This window comes from Mustelus asterias, chromosome 27, assembly GCF_964213995.1.
Source record: "Mustelus asterias chromosome 27, sMusAst1.hap1.1, whole genome shotgun sequence".
NCBI lineage: Eukaryota > Metazoa > Chordata > Chondrichthyes > Carcharhiniformes > Triakidae > Mustelus > Mustelus asterias.
Genome location: NC_135827.1, coordinates 1,251,424 through 1,269,952, shown reverse-complemented (window position 1 = coordinate 1,269,952; position 18,529 = coordinate 1,251,424). Strand labels below are relative to the sequence as shown.

Sequence of the window (18,529 nt, the reverse complement as noted above, 5' to 3'; positions counted from 1 at the left end):
GGGGTTAGATACAGAGTAAAGCTTCCTCTACACTGCCCCCATCAAACACTCCCAGCACAGGTACAGCACGGGGTTAGATACAGAGTAAAGCTTCCTCTACACTGTCCCCCATCAAACACTCCCAGCACAGGTACAGCACGGGGTTAGATACAGAGTAAAGCTTCCTCTACACTGTCCCCCATCAAACACTCCCAGCACAGGTACAGCACGGGGTTAGATACAGAGTAAAGCTCCCTCTACACTGTCCCCATCAAACACTCCCAGGACAGGTACAGCACGGGGTTAGATACAGAGTAAAGCTCCCTCTACACTGTCCCCATCAAACACTCCCTGCACAGGTACAGCATGAATTACCATCATTACACACCCTCTGCATAGAACATAGAACAGTACAGCACAGAACAGGCCCTTCGGCCCATGATGTTGTGCATTGCAGGTAAAGCCCACCTGTCCACACGATATAGCTGAAGTTACTCCCCCTCTTCAAAGTTTCACTTGTGTAGGCTAAATGTGGGTTTAGTTTGCGATAAAATTACACGGATTTGTATTTAATTTATTTCTTTAACTATTTCAGCTTCAGGAAACCTACATGGATGTCAATGGAGTGGCTCCTTATTACGTCCAATCTACTGTCACTGCATTCAGGTACACTCATTTGGACCATCTACCCCTGAGGTGGGCTGTGCAGCTTTGTCAGAGTCCAGCTTCCTGATTCTCGGGGAGCTGGGTGGTCTCGGGGAGCTGGCTGGTCTCGGGAGGCTAGGTGTGCTCTGGTTCTGAGATTACTGTTTCTCAAGGCAGAGTTTATCATTCCCGGAGCGTTGGTTCCTGGGGCACACTTTGATACTCGCTATACCTTTTGCACTGGGGGCCGTTGGATTGTGAACATCATCCTGAACCTTGGTTCATGTAGTTTTGGTCTCCTTATAGAAACGTAGAAAATAGGAGCAGGAGTAGGCCATTCAGCCCCTCGAGCCTGCTCCATCATTCAGTATGGTCATGGCTGATCATCAAATTCAATACCCTGAAATAACCTTCTCCCATATCTTTTGATCACTTTTGCCTCGAGAGTTATATCTAATTCCTTCTTGAAAACATACATGCTGGGATTTTCTCGGCCTGCTACACTGTTCGAGCAGTGCAATGGACTGGAGACACCAGCGGGGGCCGGTCGCGAGTCTCCCAAGCGCTTTTTTTAGTGCAATCAGCTCCATGCCGGAAATGAGCGTGCAGCATTCTCCAGACCTGCTAGCATCTGCACCCCCCCCGCCCCGCCAGGGGTGGTTCCCTCCAGCGACATTTACAACTGCTCCTCGCTAATGGGGAACAGATGCCCTGGCCTCCACTGGAGAGAGCAGAGGCTATTGAGCACACCCCCACCCCACGACCACCTGCCCGGGAGGTTGGGGGTAAGCAGGGGGGTGTCCCTTGGGCAGTGCCAGTCTGGCAAACTGGCACTGCCCACTGGGTACCTTGCCACTTCGCACTGGGCAGTACCTTGGGCAGCGCCAGAGGGGATAGGGTATACTCGGGGACAGGGAGGGGCGGGTGGGAGGACCCGCCTCCACTCTGCGATTGGGATCACTGGGAGCGAGTAGGTGACCGGGGTGGTGGGGAATGGGGCTGTCCGGGAGGGGTTCTGGGATGGTCGTCGGGTTGGAGGTGGGGGACTGCGCTGGCCAGGGGGAAGAGGAAACAAAGGGCCTGGCCTGGGGAGATCCGGGAGGCCGGCAATGGTGGGGGGGGGGGCGCCAGTGGGCATGCATTGATCTCTGCTCTGGAGACAGTGGCACGTGGGCAGTGGCCCGCTCAGTGCTATGCTGCCAGCCTCTTGGGTGGGGATTCGCCCCACCCCCTATTTACCAGAGCGAATCCCGCTGAGGCACTCTGCAACGCTCAGTGTTGGCAATTCGTTCTGGTAAGTACGCCCAAAAGATGAGTGGGAAATACTCCCGTTTTCCCACGCGTTGGACACTTAGATTTTTTGGGAGATTCCCAGCTATAACGTTTTGGTCTCATATTTCTTCACCCAGAGCGTGGTGAGCCTGTGGCATTTTACAACTGCAGAAAGCAGTTGAGGACAAAACATTGTATGTTTTCAAGAAGGAGTTGGGGCGGCACAGTGGTTAGCACTGCTGCCTCATAGCACCTGGGACCTTGGTTCAATTCCAGCCTTGGTTGATTGTGTGCAATTTGTACGTTCTCCCCGTGTCTGCATGGGTTTCCTCTGGCCTGCAAGTAAACCAGAGCACCCGAAGATGAGCCGGTTAGGTGGATCGGCCATGGTAAATTGCCTCTACAAAATGTGTAGATTATGGGGATTAGCGGGGTAATATTTGGGGTTACGGGGATAAGGCCTGGGTGGGATACTCTGTTGGATGGTCAGTGCAGATTTGATGGGCTGAATGGCATCCTTCTACACTATAAGGATTATATGACATAGCTCTTGGGAGCAAAAGGAATCAAAGGATATGGGGGAAAGTGGGAACAGGCTATGAGTTTGATGATCACATTGCATCGCGGAGCAGGCTTGAAGGGCTGTATGACCCCCTGCTGCTATTTTCTATGTTTCATGTGTCTACTCCCTAACTGGGTGCTCGGTGACTGAATTTGCTGTTTGTAGATTTAATAAATGTTGTACAGCAATGAGATCTGCTCATGAATTCTTGTCCTTTACGCAGTGAGTGAACTTCCTTGTCTCTATTTCTTTTAAAGTTTATTTATTATTGTCACAAGTAGGCTTACATTAACACTGCAATGAAGTTACTGTGAAAATCCCCTAGTCGCCACACTCTAGTGCCTGTCCGGGTACACTGAGGGAGAATTTAGCACGGCCAATGCACCTAATCAGCATGTTTTTTGGACTGTGGGAGGAAACCCATGCAGACTTGGGGAGAACATACAGACTCCGCACAGACAATGATCCAAGCCGGGAATTGAACCCGGGTCCCTGGCAGCAGTGCTAACCACTGTGTCACCGTGCCGCCTTTCTTTGAGCTTTGTGAATTTCTAAGGACTGACTGTTTCTGGGATGTGTGAGCTGACTTTCTCCTCCTCCTCCCTGCAGTGAAGGCTCTGTCATTGCTTATTACTGGCTTGAATGTCGAGTCCCACCAGAGAATGAGGCCGAACTTGATGAAGCTATTCGTGCTCTATCTGTGACGATGTCTAGCCGGTCTAACTCAAGAACTTTTTCAAAAACATTAAGGGTTTCCAGCATGGTAGTTGATCGTAAGTACGGTTCATTTTTCAGTCTGTTCAGTCCAGACTGAGTCCAGTTTGAGGGTCCTCCGGGTGCACCTACATGAAGATTTCATTGTGAATTTTCTTTGATAATGGTGAAGAAAGACATTGTAAAGTTAACTGCAGATGCTCCTGTACCACCTGCTCCTTCCAATACTCATCCGTGTTCCACCCTTGCCTCTGCTTCACAGCAAATTATCTCAATTTCTCCGCTGAAAAACCCATCTTCATTCTACCTGAGAATCCTCGCCTTCGGTCATTTCAATCTCCATTTCAGTTCCTCTTGCTCTTTCCTGAGGTCACTCTTGACCTCCCTATACCCTCCCTTTATGTACAAACTCTCCTCTTCACTCCTTGACCTCATCTGATGTGACCTCTGCACTCCCATGGACCAACTACTTGTACCACACATCCACCAGCCCCCTCAGCCTCTTCCATCCCACTTTGTGTCTTGACTAATGCCTGGAATTGTCTTATAAGGAACGGTTGAACAGGTTAGGCTTGTATCCACTGGAGTTTAGAAGAGTAAGCCTCACAGTGCCAGGGTCCCATGTTCGATTCTGGCCTTGGGTGACTGTGTGGAATCTGCACATCCTCCCTGTGTCTGCGTGGGTTTCCTCTGGGTGCTCTAGTTTCCTTCCACAGTCCAAAGGTATTCAGGTTAGACGGATTGACCATTCTAAATTGCCTCTTGTGTGCAGGATAGGTTGATTTAGTTATGATAAATGTGCTGGGTTGGGCCTGGGTGGAATACTCTTCGGAGGGTTGGTGCAGATGGGCTGAATGGCTGCCTCCCCCTTCTGCACTGTTGGGATTCTATGACTTGATTGAAACATATAAATTCCTGAGGTATATTGACATGGTGGATGGGGAGAGGATGTTTCCTCTTGTGGGGGAATCTAGAACTAGGGGTTACTGTTTATAATAAGATGTTACCCATTTAAAACACAGATGAGGTGAAATATTTTTCCTGAGGGTTGAGTGTCTTTGGAACTCTTTCTCAAAAGGCAGTGGAAGCAGAATCTTTGAATATTTTTAAGGCAGAGGTGGATCGATTCTTGATTAACGAGGGGGCGAAAGTCTATCGGAGGTCGGCAGCAATGTAGGGTTGAGGTTTCAATCAGATTAACCGTGATCTTATTGAACAGAAGAGCAGGCTCGAGGAGCCTACTCTAGTCTATACATAATTCGCACTTTCATTTCTGCCCATGATAAAACAAACTTCCCTAAGTTGCCTTCCAACTCCCAGCAGTCTGACCTTTGACTTTGCATTCACAATACTTCTGCATGTTTGCACAGGCACCTGCCAACTAAACCCATCCTGATCATTTCTCCGGATGCAATCTTCATTTTCAATTCCTCAATGACAGGAGATTCTGACTTGAATGTACAGTCTACATAACTGCTTCAACCATTCATCTGCTGCTCTGGCTGGACAACAGCAAATACTTGTCACTCCTCTGCTGAAACCGTCTATTATTCGAGATTATTCTGGAGGCAAAGTCACAACTACCCAACCTCTACCCTACTCTCCTCTTCCTCCTGTCCCTCGATGGTTGCCCTGAGTTTGAAGTCTAGATCAGTTGAGAGAGTTGGGTGGGAGATATAGGGTCAGTGTTGTAGGGTGGGGGTCGGAGGAGGGTTGGTAGGCAGAGGGGATGGGTAGACACTATAGGGGTGGTGGACAGGAGAAGGGGAAAGAGTCAGACAGTGATGTGGGTGGCGTGAGTCGGTGGATAATGTAGGGATAGGATGAGATGGTTTGATGAGGTTGGGGGGAAGTGGACGCATTCTGTCCCAGGATTGTGTTAATACTCATACTTTGTGCTTTCAGGTGCTGATCCAAGAAAGGTGAAACCACCAAAGGACAGTAAGTACCCAGAAAGATGGATCTGAATAGGAGGTGTAGCTCATGGCAAGAGTAGTCACAGTCATTCAATACAGAAGAGGCCCTTCGGCCCAACAAGTTTATACTAACTCTGCATTAATCCCACTTTCCAGCACTTAGCCCATAGCCTTGAATGTTATAACATTTTAAATGCTCATCCACGTAATTTTTAAAGGTTGTGTGGTTTCCCACCTCTACTACCCTCCTGGGCAGTGCATTTCAGACTCCCACCATCCTCTGGGTGGAACGTTTTTTCTCAGATCCCCTCAACTTCCTACCGCTCACCTTAAAATTATGCCCCCTCGTTATTGATCCTTCAACCAAGGGGAACAACTGTTTCCTACTCACCAAGTCCGTACCCTTCATAATTTTATACACCGCAATCATGTTCCCCCTCGGCCTTCTGTACTCTATAGAAAACAATTCAAGACTATCCAGTCTCTCCTGGTGGCTCAAATGCTCCATCCCGGGCAACATCCTGATGAATCTCCTCTGCATCCTCTCTCGCACAATCGCATCCTTCCTTCGGTGAGGTGACCAGAACTGCACACAGTTCTCCAGCTGTGGCCTAACCAAAGCTCTGTAAAGCTCCAACATAACCTCCCTTCTCTCATCTATACTCGTGTCCCAGATGTCTTCTTAACTACCCTATTAACCTGTCCTGCTGCCTTCAGGTGCCTGTGGACAAGCACCTCAGATCCCTGTTTCCCTGAGTTTCCTAGTGTCCCGTCATTCATTGAATACTCCCTTCTCTTGTTGCTCAACTTGCACTTTTCAAGATTAAATTCCATCTGCCACTCATCTGCCCCGCTGACCAACCCATCTATATCTTCCTGTAGCCTAAGACCGTCTGTTCTGTAGCAGCAATTGATGGTTTGGGCTGTAGGTCATGGCATATGAGAGCAGGGATATTTGGTGCCAGGATATGGGACTGACTTTCTGTTGTTCTTGGTCATTTTCATGAGACTGCGGAGAATTGTATGATGGAGCTGCTTGCTCTGTGAATGAGGGGCAGAGTACAGATGGAAGATTTATCTGTCACAATGTTTATAATTCTTTCATTCTCTCTGACAGAAAGCTGCTTCTATAACCTGCATGCAACCAAAGACGAGCGCAGTATATTCACATCACCGGGTTTCCCGAATACTCCCTACCCTCCTGATTCCTGGTGTCAGTGGGTAATCCGGGCAGATCCCGACAATATCCTTGAACTCAACTTTGTGACCTTTGACCTGGAAAAGACCTGCCAGAATGACTTTGTCACAGTTTATGACTCATTGAGTCCAATTGAAAAACGAGAAATAACAGAGTAAGTGTGAAGGTCACAGGCTATTTGGAACTCGGCCAAAGCATGCCTTCCTCTGCTGGTGAAACTGCTCCATTTGCAGGGTTGAATTTATTGTTTCTGTTCAATTCAGTGTTTCCTAATCAGTCCCTCTGTTCAGCCAACCTATCCTGGACTGGGAGAAAATCTGCTTGGTGCTATGGATGTCTCGATTCATTGATTCCTGAAGTTTTCAGGGGGTGCTGGACCACTCAAGACAGGGCATCTTTAACAATCCAAGCTGAGGTTTCAGGGCATTCCCAAGGGAACTCCGCACTGCCAGAGGGGAGAACGATTGAAAATGTTTTTTTCAGATGAGATTTTAAACTGATGTTCCTTCTGCCCTCTTGAGTATGTGTAAAAGAATGGATAACACGTGAAAAGTGTTCAATGTCCTGGCCAATATTCACCCCATAGCAATCACCTAAAAATTGATAATCTGGCTATTATTATATTGTTGCTTGTAGGAACCTCACTCTGTTAAGTTGTAAATAATGCAGCAGCCAATTTTCAGTGAATATACTTAAAAATATTTGAAGGATTACACAGTGCTTTGGGACATTCTGATATCACAATAAAGATCCTTCTACCTACTGGTTTATCTTGTATGCCTGACTGGAGAAAGGGAGTTTCCCTGCAGAGATCTTGTCATGTTGTTTGTGAGAGTGCAGGGATCTTTATCGAGTTGTGGGTTTGCTATGTTCTATGTGACTGTGATGTGGAGATGCCGGCGTTGGACTGGGGTAAGCACAGTAAGAAGTCTCACAACACCAGGTTAAAGTCCAACAGGTTTATTTGGTAGCACAAGCCACTAGCTTTCGGAGCAATCACCAGGCAGGAGTGTTCTCTTCCTGTTGGGGAACATTTCAGCAGTCACGGGCATTCAGCCTCTGATCTTCGGGTAAGCGTTCTCCAAGGCGGCCTTCACGACAACGCAGAATCGCTGAGCAGAAACTGATAGCCAAGTTCCGCACACATGAGGACGGCCTCAACCGGGATCTTGGGTTCATGTCACACTATCTGTAACCCCCACGACTTGCCTGGGCTTGCAAAATCTCACTAACGGTCCTGGCTGGAGACAATGCACATCTCTTTACCCTGTGCTTAACCCTCTCTCCACTCACATTGTCTGTACCTTTAAGACTTGATTACCTGTAAAGACTCGCATTCCAACCATTATCTTGTAAATTGAGTTTGTATCTATATATGCCCTGTTTGTGAACAGAACTCCCACTCACCTGATGAAGGGGCCCGTGCTCCGAAAGCTAGTGGCTTGTGCTACCAAATAAACCTGTTGGACTTTAACCTGGTGTTGTGAGACTTCTTACTATGTGATTGGAGCAGAGCGCTTCACATTGGTGAGAATCCTACTACGATATCACCCACAGGCAAACTAGTCCTGTATCTGAGATGTACTAACAGAGCCTTTGCCTTCCTTATCTTCGGACAGACGGTGTGGTGTGTATCCTCCAACGAATGCACTTAAGTTGATATCCTCTCGCAATGTGATGCTTGTGACACTGGTAACAGACGATGAGGAGAATTACCCAGGATTTAAAGCAGAGTTCAGACAGCTGCCAAAGGAAAAAGGTAAAAATCTTTCATTGCAGTGTGACCTGGGAATAGGACTGGGAACAAGGACTTTGTCCTGAATCTGCACCAGCCTCAACTGAGAATGGCGTTGATGCTTATTCCAGACTAGATTCCAGGTTGGTTTGTCTGGTTGGTGAAGAATGATAGGTGTTTTATAATGTCTTGTACATGACACTGCAATGTTTCTAAGTAGAGAATCACATTTCATCGTGCATTTCCCTGTGGGGTCTTTAGTAATGTTTGGCACCCGGGGTCAGAGAGGGCTGTTGGTGACCAGAGCCGATTTGGAAATGTGTGATAGTGAATGGCTTTAGCTGTGTGGTCCTTGCTGAAGTAATCAATCCCTTTGGTGAAACTGGCAGGACATTTTCTGTTCCTGTGAGATTGTGAATGTTGTAGTAGGGTTCCCTGTTCAAATTGAAGCTTCTCCCTCCGGGATATGGTTCCATCTTCCTGTGGCTGTTTAATTAGTTGTTTTTCATAGAATCATAGAAACCCTACAGTGCAGAAAGAGGCCATTCGGCCCATCGAGTCTGCACCGACCACAATCCCACCCAGGCCCTACCCCCATATCCCTACATATTTTACCCGCTAATCCCTCTAACCTACGCATCTCAGGACACTTAAGGGGCAATTTTTAGCATGGCCGATCCACCTAACCCGCACATCTTTGGACTGTGGGAGGAAACCCACGCCGACACGAGGAGAATGTGCAAACTCCACACACACAGTGACCGGAGCCGGGAATCGAACCCAGGTCCCTGGAGCTGTGAAGCAGCAGTGCTAACCACTATGCTATTGGAGACGATAATGCAAATGCTCGTTAGTGTCATGCCTCATTTATTCATAACTTTAAGTTCTCTCCATCCTGCTGGTTTTTGCTAGAAACTTTGGGGATAGACCTACCTCACAAGCCCCCCTCACCCCTTGCCTATTCAGTCGCAGGGTATCTGTGCTTTAACAGATGTATAACAGTGCCTCACTAACAAGAAAGGTGATTTGTTTCTGATAGCGTGTGGAAGGATTCTGGAACAATTTGGGAATTTCTCTTCACCATACTATCCTGCCTATTACCCACCTCGAGCAGACTGTACCTGGACCTTGAAGGTAAGAATTTACATTGTAACTCATTCTTTCAACCGCGTGTCACTAAGTACTTCACTGTGTTAAATTTTATAGAGCACGTGTTTGTCCCTTTCACCAGTCTGTCCCTTGCAGCCATGTCTGTGATGCCCACAACATCGTACCTGCCAATTTCAATCTGCGTTACAAGCTCATTTACTTTATTTTGTATACTGCGTGCATTAAAATATAACACTCAGTCCTGCATTAACGCCCCGCTTCTCATTGTTATCCCCTTAGCTGCTGTGCCTGAAGTTACGTTCCTAACCTTTCCAAACACTCTGTCCCATTATTTGGTCTGAAGACTTTAATAACCTCTCCTGAGCTCTCCTTTCTTTGAACTTTTGCGGATGACATTAATCAGCATTTAGATTGGGACAGCCAAATTAATCACATGACAATAGAGGAGGAATTTCTGGAGTGTATACAGGATGGTTTTCTGAACCAATATTTTGAGGAAGCAGGTCATTTTGGACTGGGTATTGTGCAATAAGAAAGGATTAGTTGGCAATCTAGTTGTGACCATAATATGATAGAATTCTTTATCAAGGTGGATAGTGAGGTAATTTATTCTGAGACCAGGGTCCTGAATCTCAATAAAGGTAACTATATTAAACTACTACAGAAGGGCCTATACTGTGCCGTACTGTTCTATGTTCTATTACATTGGTGTATACTATGAATAGCTGGGGCCCAAGCACTGATTCCCACTAGTCGCCACTCTGAAAAGAACCCATAAATTCACACTCTGTTTCCTGTCTGCTAACTAATTCTAAATCCATGCCAATATATTATTCAATTTCATGTGCTTTAATTTGCATACTAACCTATTGTGTGGATTTTTATCAAAAGCTTTCTGAAATTCCAAATACACCACATCCACTGGTTCACCTTTACCTATTCTGCTAGTTACATCCTTAAAACCTTCAATAGGTTTGTCAAACCTGATTTCCTTTTCATAAATCCATGTTGGCTGTCTAATCCTGCTGATATTTTCTAAGTGTCCTGTTATCACATCCTTTATAATAGACACTTGTATTTTCCCTACTACTGAGAAGCTAACCGCTCTGTAATTCCTCGTTTTCAGCCTCCCCTTTTTAAATAGCGGGGTTACATTTTGCTGTCCTCCAGTCTGCCAGGACTGTTCCACAATCTACAGAATTTTGGAAGGTGATAACCAACGCATCCACTATTTCCATGGTCACCTCCTTCAGTATCCCGCGATGTAGAATTTCAGGCCCTGGGGATTTTTCACCTTTCAGTCCCATTAATTTCTCCACTTTTTAAAATAATGCTAATTTCCTTCTTGACACTTCTTAAAACCTACTGCTTTCACCAAACTTTTTAATCGCCAGACCGAATCTCCTTTTGTAGTTTGTATTGTATTTTATTTATAATGTCTCTTTGGAGTACCTTGGGATGTTTCATTGCATAGAACATGTGAACGTTCAGAATCGGAGCAGAGTAGGCCATTCGGCCCCTCAAGCCTGTTCCACCATTCAATGAGATGAATGCCAGAATTTTACTGCCATGCACGTCCCAAAATCAGGGCGGGCACAGCTCGCAGAATAGAATTCTCCACTGGCCTCGGGCTGGATTTTACGAGCCTCACCCAAGCGAGGTTGTAAAATACCAGCCAAAGTCTAATCAGTTTGTATTTCAAGTCCTGCATTCCCTTCTACCTGATTCCCTTGCCTCACAATAATCTATCTACCTCTGCCTTAAAAATATTTAATGACCTTGCTTCCACTGCCTTCTGAGGCAGAGAACTCCAAAGTCACTCAACCCTCTGAGGAAAGATTTCTCCTCACCTCTATCCTTTTGTGATGACCCTTAATTTTAAAACAGTGTCTCCTAGTTCTGGACTTGTCCACAAGAGGGAACATCCTTTCCACACCCACCTTGTCTAGTCTCTTATACAGGGTATTGTATGTGTCAATCAAATCACCCCTCAATCCAGTGAAAACCAGCCTAGCCTGTCCAACCTATCCTCATAAAGCAACCTTCTCATTCCAGGTATCAGCCTAATAAATCTGTTCTGAACTGCCTCCAATATTTACATCTTTCCTTGGGTAAATAAATCAAAACTGCACACAGTGTTCAAGATGTGGTCTCACTAGTGCACTGTATAATTGAAGCATAACATCCTTACTTTTAGTTCAACTCCTCTCAGAATAAAGGATAACATTCCATTAGCCTTCTTGATTACATGCTGTACCTGCATGCTAATGTTCTGTGTCTCATGCACTAAAACATTTAGCTCCCTCTGCACCTCGGCTTTCTGCAGTCATTCTCCTTTTAAGTAATACTTGCTTTTTTTTATTCTTCCTGCCAAAGTGAACAACTTCACACTTCCCTACAATTTGGGACCAGTGACCTATTAGTTTTAAAATAGTTATGGAAAAATATAGCTCTGCTCCACAAGTTAAAGTTCTAAATTGGGACAAGGCCAATTTTGACAGGAGTTTTCAGAAGTTGATTGGGGGGGGGGGGGAGGCTGTTTGCAGGTAAAGGAATGTCTGGCAAGTGGGAGGCTTTCAAAAGTGAGATAACGAGCGTTCGGTGCCAGCATGTTCCTGTTAGTGAAGAGCAAAGCTGTCATGCGTAGGAAACACTGGATGATGAGAGATATTGAGGCTCTGGTCAATAAAAATAAAGAAGTATAGGCAGGTCAAGTGAATCCCTTGACGAGTATAGTGGGTGTAGGAATACACTTAGAAGGGAAATCAGGAGGGCAAAAAGGGGATATATAACTTTGGCAGATAAGGTAAACGGGAATCATAAGAACATAAGAAATAGGAGCAGGAGTAGGCCATCTAGCCCCTCGAGCCTGCCCCGCCATTCAATAAGATCATGGCTGATCTGACGTGGATCAGTACCACTTACCCGCCTGATCCCCATAACCCTTAATTCCCTTACCGATCAGGAATCCATCCATCCGCGCTTTAAACATATTCAGCGAGGTAGCCTCCACCACCTCAGTGGGCAGAGAATTCTAGAGATTCACCACCCTCTGGGAGAAGAAGTTCCTCCTCAACTCTGTCTTAAACCGACCCCCCTTTATTTTGAGGCTGTGTCCTCTAGTTTTAACTTCCTTACTAAGTGGAAAGAATCTCTCCGCCTCCACCCTATCCAGCCCCCGCATTATCTTATAAGTCTCCATAAGATCCAAAGAGATTCTACAAGTACATTAAGGGCAAAAGAGTAACTAGGGAAAGAAAAGGGCCTCTTAAAGATCTACGAGGTCATCTAGGTGTGGAGCCACAGGAGATGGGCGAAATCCTAAATGAATATTTCTCATCAGTATTTACCACGGAGAAAGACATGGAAGAAAGGGAACTCTGGGATAGAGTCCACATTACAGAAGAGGTAATGCTAGAGGTCTTAAAACGCATATAGGTAGATAAATCCCCAGGACCGAATCAAGCATACCCCAGGACATTGTGGAAAGCTAGGGAAGAAATTGCAGGGCCCCTAGTGGAAATATTTGTATCATCGACAGCCACGGGGAGGTGCCGGAAGACTGGAGGGAGGCAAATGTTGTGCCTTTATTTAAGAAAGATGGCAGGGAAAAGCCAGGGAACTACAGATCAGTGAGCCTAACATCAGTGATGGGTAAGTTATTGTAGGGGATTCTGAGAGACAGGATCTATGTGCATTTGGAAAGGCAAGGACTAATTAGGGATATTCATCACGGCTTTGTGCGTGGGAAATCATGTCTTACAAATTTGATAGAGTTTTTTGAAAGGGTGACCAAGAAAATAGATGAGGCCAGTCCAGTCGACATTGTCTACATGGACTTTAGCAAGGCCTTCATCTACCATACAGTACCTTGTTGATCAGTAAGTTTAGATCACATGGGGTCCAGGGGGAATTAGCCAATTGGATACAAAATTGGCTTATCTTGCCAGTTAGAGACAGAGAGCGGTTTTTCAGATGGAGGCCTGTGACCAGCAATGCGCCACAGGGGTTGGTGCTGTGTCCACTGTTGTTTATTATTTATATGAATGATTTGGTTGAGAATGTAGGAGGCATGGTTAGTAAGTTTGCGGATGACATCGAAATTAGTAATATAGTGGATAGTGAAGACTACAATGGGATCTTGATCAACTCAGCCTGTGGGCCGAGGAATGACAAATGAATTTAATTCAGATAAATGCGAGGTGTTGCTTTTTACAAAGGCAGGCCTTGCACAGTTGATGATAAGGCCCTGGGGATTGTTGTTGTGATGTGGAGATGCCGGCGTTGGACTGGGGTAAACACAGTAAGAAGTTTAACAACACCAGGTTAAAGTCCAACAGGTTTATTTGGTAGCAAAAGCCACACAAGCTTTCGAGGCTCTAAGCCCCTTCTTCAGGTGAGTGGGAATTCTGTTCACAAACAGAATTTATAAAGACACAGACTCAATTTACATGAATAATGGTTGGAATGCGAATACTTACAACTAATCCAGTCTTTAAGAAACAAAACAATGGGAGTGGAGAGAGCATCAAGACAGGCTAAAAAGATGTGTATTGTCTCCAGACAAGACAGCCAGTGTAACTCTGCAGGTCCACGCAACTGTGGGAGTTACAAATATTGTTGTTGAACAGAGAGACCAAGGGTTGCAAGTACATAGTTCCTTGAAAGTGGCATCTCAGGTAGACAGGGTGGTGAAGGCATTTAGCACACTTGCCTTACTTGGTCAGAGCATTGAGTACAGGGGTTGGGACATTATGTTACAACTGTACAAGACATTGGTAAGGCCACATTTGGAATACTGCATAAAATTCTGGTTGCCCTGCTACAGGAAGGATGTTATTAAACTGGAAAGGGTGCAACAGAGATTTACAAGGATGTTACTGGGACTGGAAGGTTGAATTATAAGGAGGCTGGATAGGCGGGGACTTTTTTCTCTGGAGTATAGGAAGATGAGGGGTGACCTTTTATAGAGGTTTATAAAATCATGTGGGGCATAGATAAGGTGAATAACCAGGGTGGGGTGTCCAAAACTAGAGGGCATAGGTATAAGGTGAGAGAGGACAGATTTAAAAGGGACCTGAGGGGCAACATTTTCAGCGGGAATGAGCTGCCAGAGGAGGTGGTAGAGGTGAGTACAATTCGAACATTTAAAAGACGTTTGGACAGGGTGGGAAAGCTTTAGAGGGATATGGGCCAAATGCAGGCAAATGGGACTAATTCAGGAAGCCTGGTTGGCATGGACGAGTTGGGCTAAATGTGATTTCCAGAATGAATCTTTGACACTCTGTGCATCACAGAGTGCCCTCAGCGGGATTCACTCTGGAAATCTGGGGGTGGGGCCCATTCCTGCCAGAGAGGCTGGCAGCATAGTGAGCATGCCAGTGCGCATGCCAGTGCGCATGACAGATCGGCACATCCGCAGTGGCTCCATAGAACATAGAACATTACAGCGCAGAACAGGCCCTTCGGCCCACGATGTTGCACCGACCAGTTAAAAAAAAAAACTGTGACCCTCCAACCTAAACCAATTTCTTTTCGTCCATGAACCTATCTGCGGATCTCTTAAACGCCCCCAAACTAGGCGCATTTACTACTGATGCTGGCAGGGCATTCCAATCCCTCACCACCCTCTGGGTAAAGAACCTACCCCTGACATCGGTTCTATAACTACCCCCCCTCAATTTAAAGCCATGCCCCCTCGTGCTGGATTTCTCCATCAGAGGAAAAAGGCTATCACTATCCACCCTATCTAAACCTCTAATCATCTTATATGTTTCAATAAGATCCCCTCTTAGCCGCCGCCTTTCCAGCGAAAACAATCCCAAATCCCTCAGCCTCTCCTCATAGGATCTCCCCTCCATACCAGGCAACATCCTGGTAAACCTCCTCTGCACCCTCTCCAAAGCCTCCACATCCTTCCTGTAATGTGGGGACCAGAACTGCACACAGTACTCCAAGTGCGGCCGCACCAGAGTTGTGTACAGCTGCAACATAACGCTACGACTCCTAAATTCAATCCCCCTACCAATAAACGCCAAGACACCATATGCCTTCTTAACAACCTTATCTACTTGATTCCCAACTTTCAGGGATCTATGCACACATACACCTAGATCCCTCTGCTCCTCCACACTATTCAAAGTCCTCCCGTTAGCCCTATACTCAACACATCTGTTATTCCTACCAAAGTGAATTACCTCACACTTCTCCGCATTAAACTCCATCCGCCACCTCTCGGCCCAACTTTGCAACCTGTCTAAGTCTTCCTGCAAACTACGACACCCTTCCTCACTGTCTACCACACCACCGACTTTGGTGTCATCAGCAAATTTGCTAATCCACCCAACTATACCCTCATCCAGATCATTAATAAATATTACAAACAGCAGTGGCCCCAAAACAGATCCCTGAGGTACACCACTTGTAACCGCACTCCATGATGAATATTTACTATCAACCACCACCCTCTGTTTCCTATCCGCTAGTCAATTCCTGATCCAATTTCCTAGATCACCCCCAATCCCATACATCTGCATTTTCTGCAGAAGCCTACCATGGTGAACCTTATCAAACGCCTTACTAAAATCCATATATACCACGTCCACTGCCTTGCCCCCATCCACCTCCTTGGTCACTTTCTCAAAAAACTCAATAAGGTTAGTAAGGCACGACCTACCTGCCACAAAACCATGCTGACTATCACCTATCAATTCATTACTCTCCAAATAACTATAAATCCTATCCCTTATAATTTTTTCCAACATCTTGCCGACAACAGAAGTGAGACTCACCGGTCTATAATTCCCGGGGAAGTCTCTGTTCCCCTTCTTAAACAATGGGACAACATTCGCTAACCTCCAATCTTCTGGTACTATACCAGAGGCCAACGACGACCTGAAGATCAGAGCCAGAGGCTCTGCAATCACTTCTCTTGCCTCCCAGAGAATCCTTGGATAAATCCCATCCGGACCAGGGGATTTATCTATTTTCAGACCATTGACAGCCTCCAGATTGCTGACCTTCCCGATCGCTGGCCAGTCGTGTGACCACCCCCCCCCCCCCCCCTCCTCCATTTGCTGGCCTCCTGGAACCCCCTCAGGACCCGATGACTACCCCTGATGCTCCCTCACCCCCTGAAGCCGATGCTCCCACCCCCCCCCCCCCCCAACTGCCATCAGGACCTGGAGGCTTATCAGCCCACAGCTCCCTTAGTTTGCTCAGAACCGCTTCCCTAATGATTGTAATTTCACCAAGTTCCTCTCTCCCACCTCCTGATTTATAGCTGGTATTCTCTATAGTGAAGACAGAAGCAAAATGTCTGTTCATTTCATCCGTCATTTTCTTATTATCAATATTAACTCTCCATTCTCCCCCTCTGGGGGACCAACACTCACTTTACAAGTCCCAGCCTATCCAGCCTTTTCCTGTTTCAATACCGGCAGAAATTCTTGCTATCCATTTTTACTTTTCTAGTCTTTCATATTCTAATTTCTTTCTCCTAATTAACCTTTTAGTCATACTCTGCTGTTTTTTATATTCGGACCAATCATCTGGCCTGCCACTCATCTTTGAGCAGTTATATACTTTTTCCTTAAGTTTGATTATTTTCCTAACTTCTTTGGTCAACCACAGATGGTGGCCCTCCCTTTAGAAATGTTGTTTACAGCAGGAATATTTTCTGAAATATCTTCTTAAACATCTGCCTTTGCTTCTCTACTGATCTGTCCCCGAGCCGAGTATCTCAGTTCACTTCAGCTCGCTCAGCCTTCATTGCCCACATTGTTGCCTTTATTTACATTTGATTTGATTTGATTTATTGTCACACGTATTAACATACAGTGAAAAGTGTTGTTTCTTGCATGCTATACAGACAAAACGTATGTTCATAGAAATCATAGAAATCATAGAAACCCCACAGTGCAGAAGGAGGCCATTTGGCCCGTCGAGTCTGCACCGACCACAATCCCACCCAGGCCCTCCCCCCACATATTTTACCCGCTAATCCCTCTAACCTACGCATCTCAGGACTCTAAGGGGCAATTTTTAACCTGGCCAATCAACCCAACCCGCACATCTCTGGACTGTGGGAGGAAACCGGAGCACCCGGAGGAAACCCATGCAGACACGGGGAGAACATGCAGACTCCACACAGACAGAGAAGGAAACGAGAGAGTGCAGAATGTAGTGTTACAATCATAGCTAGGGTGTAGAGAAAGATCAACTTAATGCAAGGTAAGTCCAGTCAAAAGTCTGACAGCAGCAGGGAAGAAGCTGTTCTTGAGTTGGTTGGTGCGTGACCTCAGACTTTTGTACCTTTTTCCCGACGGAAGAAGGTGGAAGAGAGAATGTCCGGGGTGCGTGGGGTCCTAGATTATGCTGGCTGCTTTGCCGAGGCAGCAGGAAGTGTAGACAGAGTCAATGGATGGGAGGCTGGTTTGCGCGATGGATTGGGCTACATTCACGACCTTTTGTAGTTCCTTGCGGTCTTGGGCAGAGCAGGAGCCCATACCAAGCTGTGATACCACCAGAAAGAATTCCTTCCATGGTGCATCTGTAAAAGTTGGTGAGAGTCGTAACTGACATGCCAAATTTCCTTAGTCTTCTGAGAAAGTAGAGGCGTTGGTGGGCTTTCTTAACTTTAGTGTTGGCATGGGAGGACCAGGACAGGTTGTTGGTGATCTGGGCACCTAAAAATTTGAAGCTCTCGACCCTTTCTACTTCGTCCCCGTTGATGTAGACAGGGGCATGTTCTCCTTTACGCTTCCTGAAGTCGATGACAATCTCCTTCGTTTTGTTGACATTGAGGGAGAGTTTATGGTTGCTACACCAGTTCACCAGATTCTCTATCTCATTCCTGTACTCTGTCTCGTCATTGTTTGAGATCCGACCCACTATGGTGGTGTCGTCAGCAAACTTGAAAATCGAATTGGAGGGGAATTTGGCCACACAGTCATAGGTGTATAAGGAGTATAGTAGGGGGCTGAGAACACAGCCTTGTGGGGACCAGTGTTGAGGGTGATCGTGGAGGAGGTGTTGTTGCCTATCCTTACTGATTGTGGCCTGTGAGTTAGGAAGTTCAGGATTCAGTCGCAGAGGGAGGTGCCGAGGCCCAGGCCACGGAGTTTGGAGATGAGTTATGTGGAAATAATAGTGTTGAAGGCTGAGCTGTAGTCAATAGATAGGAATCTGAATAGGTGTCCTTGTTTTGTAGTGTTCCAGGGTTGAGTGCAGGGCCAGGGAAATGGCATCTGCTGTGGACCTGTTGTGGCGGTAGGCAAACTAGTGGATCCAGGTAGTCTGGGAGGCTGGAATTGATTCGTGCCATGACTAACCTTTCGAAGCACTTCATAATGATTGGATGTCAGAACCACCGGCCGGTATTTAGAATACTACTCTTA

The 18,529-nt window shown here is 46.3% G+C and overlaps 1 protein-coding gene across 1 annotated transcript in view; it reads left to right on the top strand.

Moving 5' to 3' along the window:
* The window catches only part of LOC144480060 (suppressor of tumorigenicity 14 protein homolog), a 90,532-nt gene that overhangs the window by 34,429 nt on the left and 37,574 nt on the right, over positions 1-18,529 (top strand). Inside the window, exons 4-9 of the mRNA XM_078199232.1 lie at positions 575-645; positions 3,068-3,231; positions 5,078-5,113; positions 6,206-6,440; positions 7,906-8,045; positions 9,061-9,155. Of these exons, the coding sequence (XP_078055358.1) occupies positions 575-645; positions 3,068-3,231; positions 5,078-5,113; positions 6,206-6,440; positions 7,906-8,045; positions 9,061-9,155 (741 nt within the window). The remainder of the gene's footprint in view (positions 1-574; positions 646-3,067; positions 3,232-5,077; positions 5,114-6,205; positions 6,441-7,905; positions 8,046-9,060; positions 9,156-18,529) is intronic.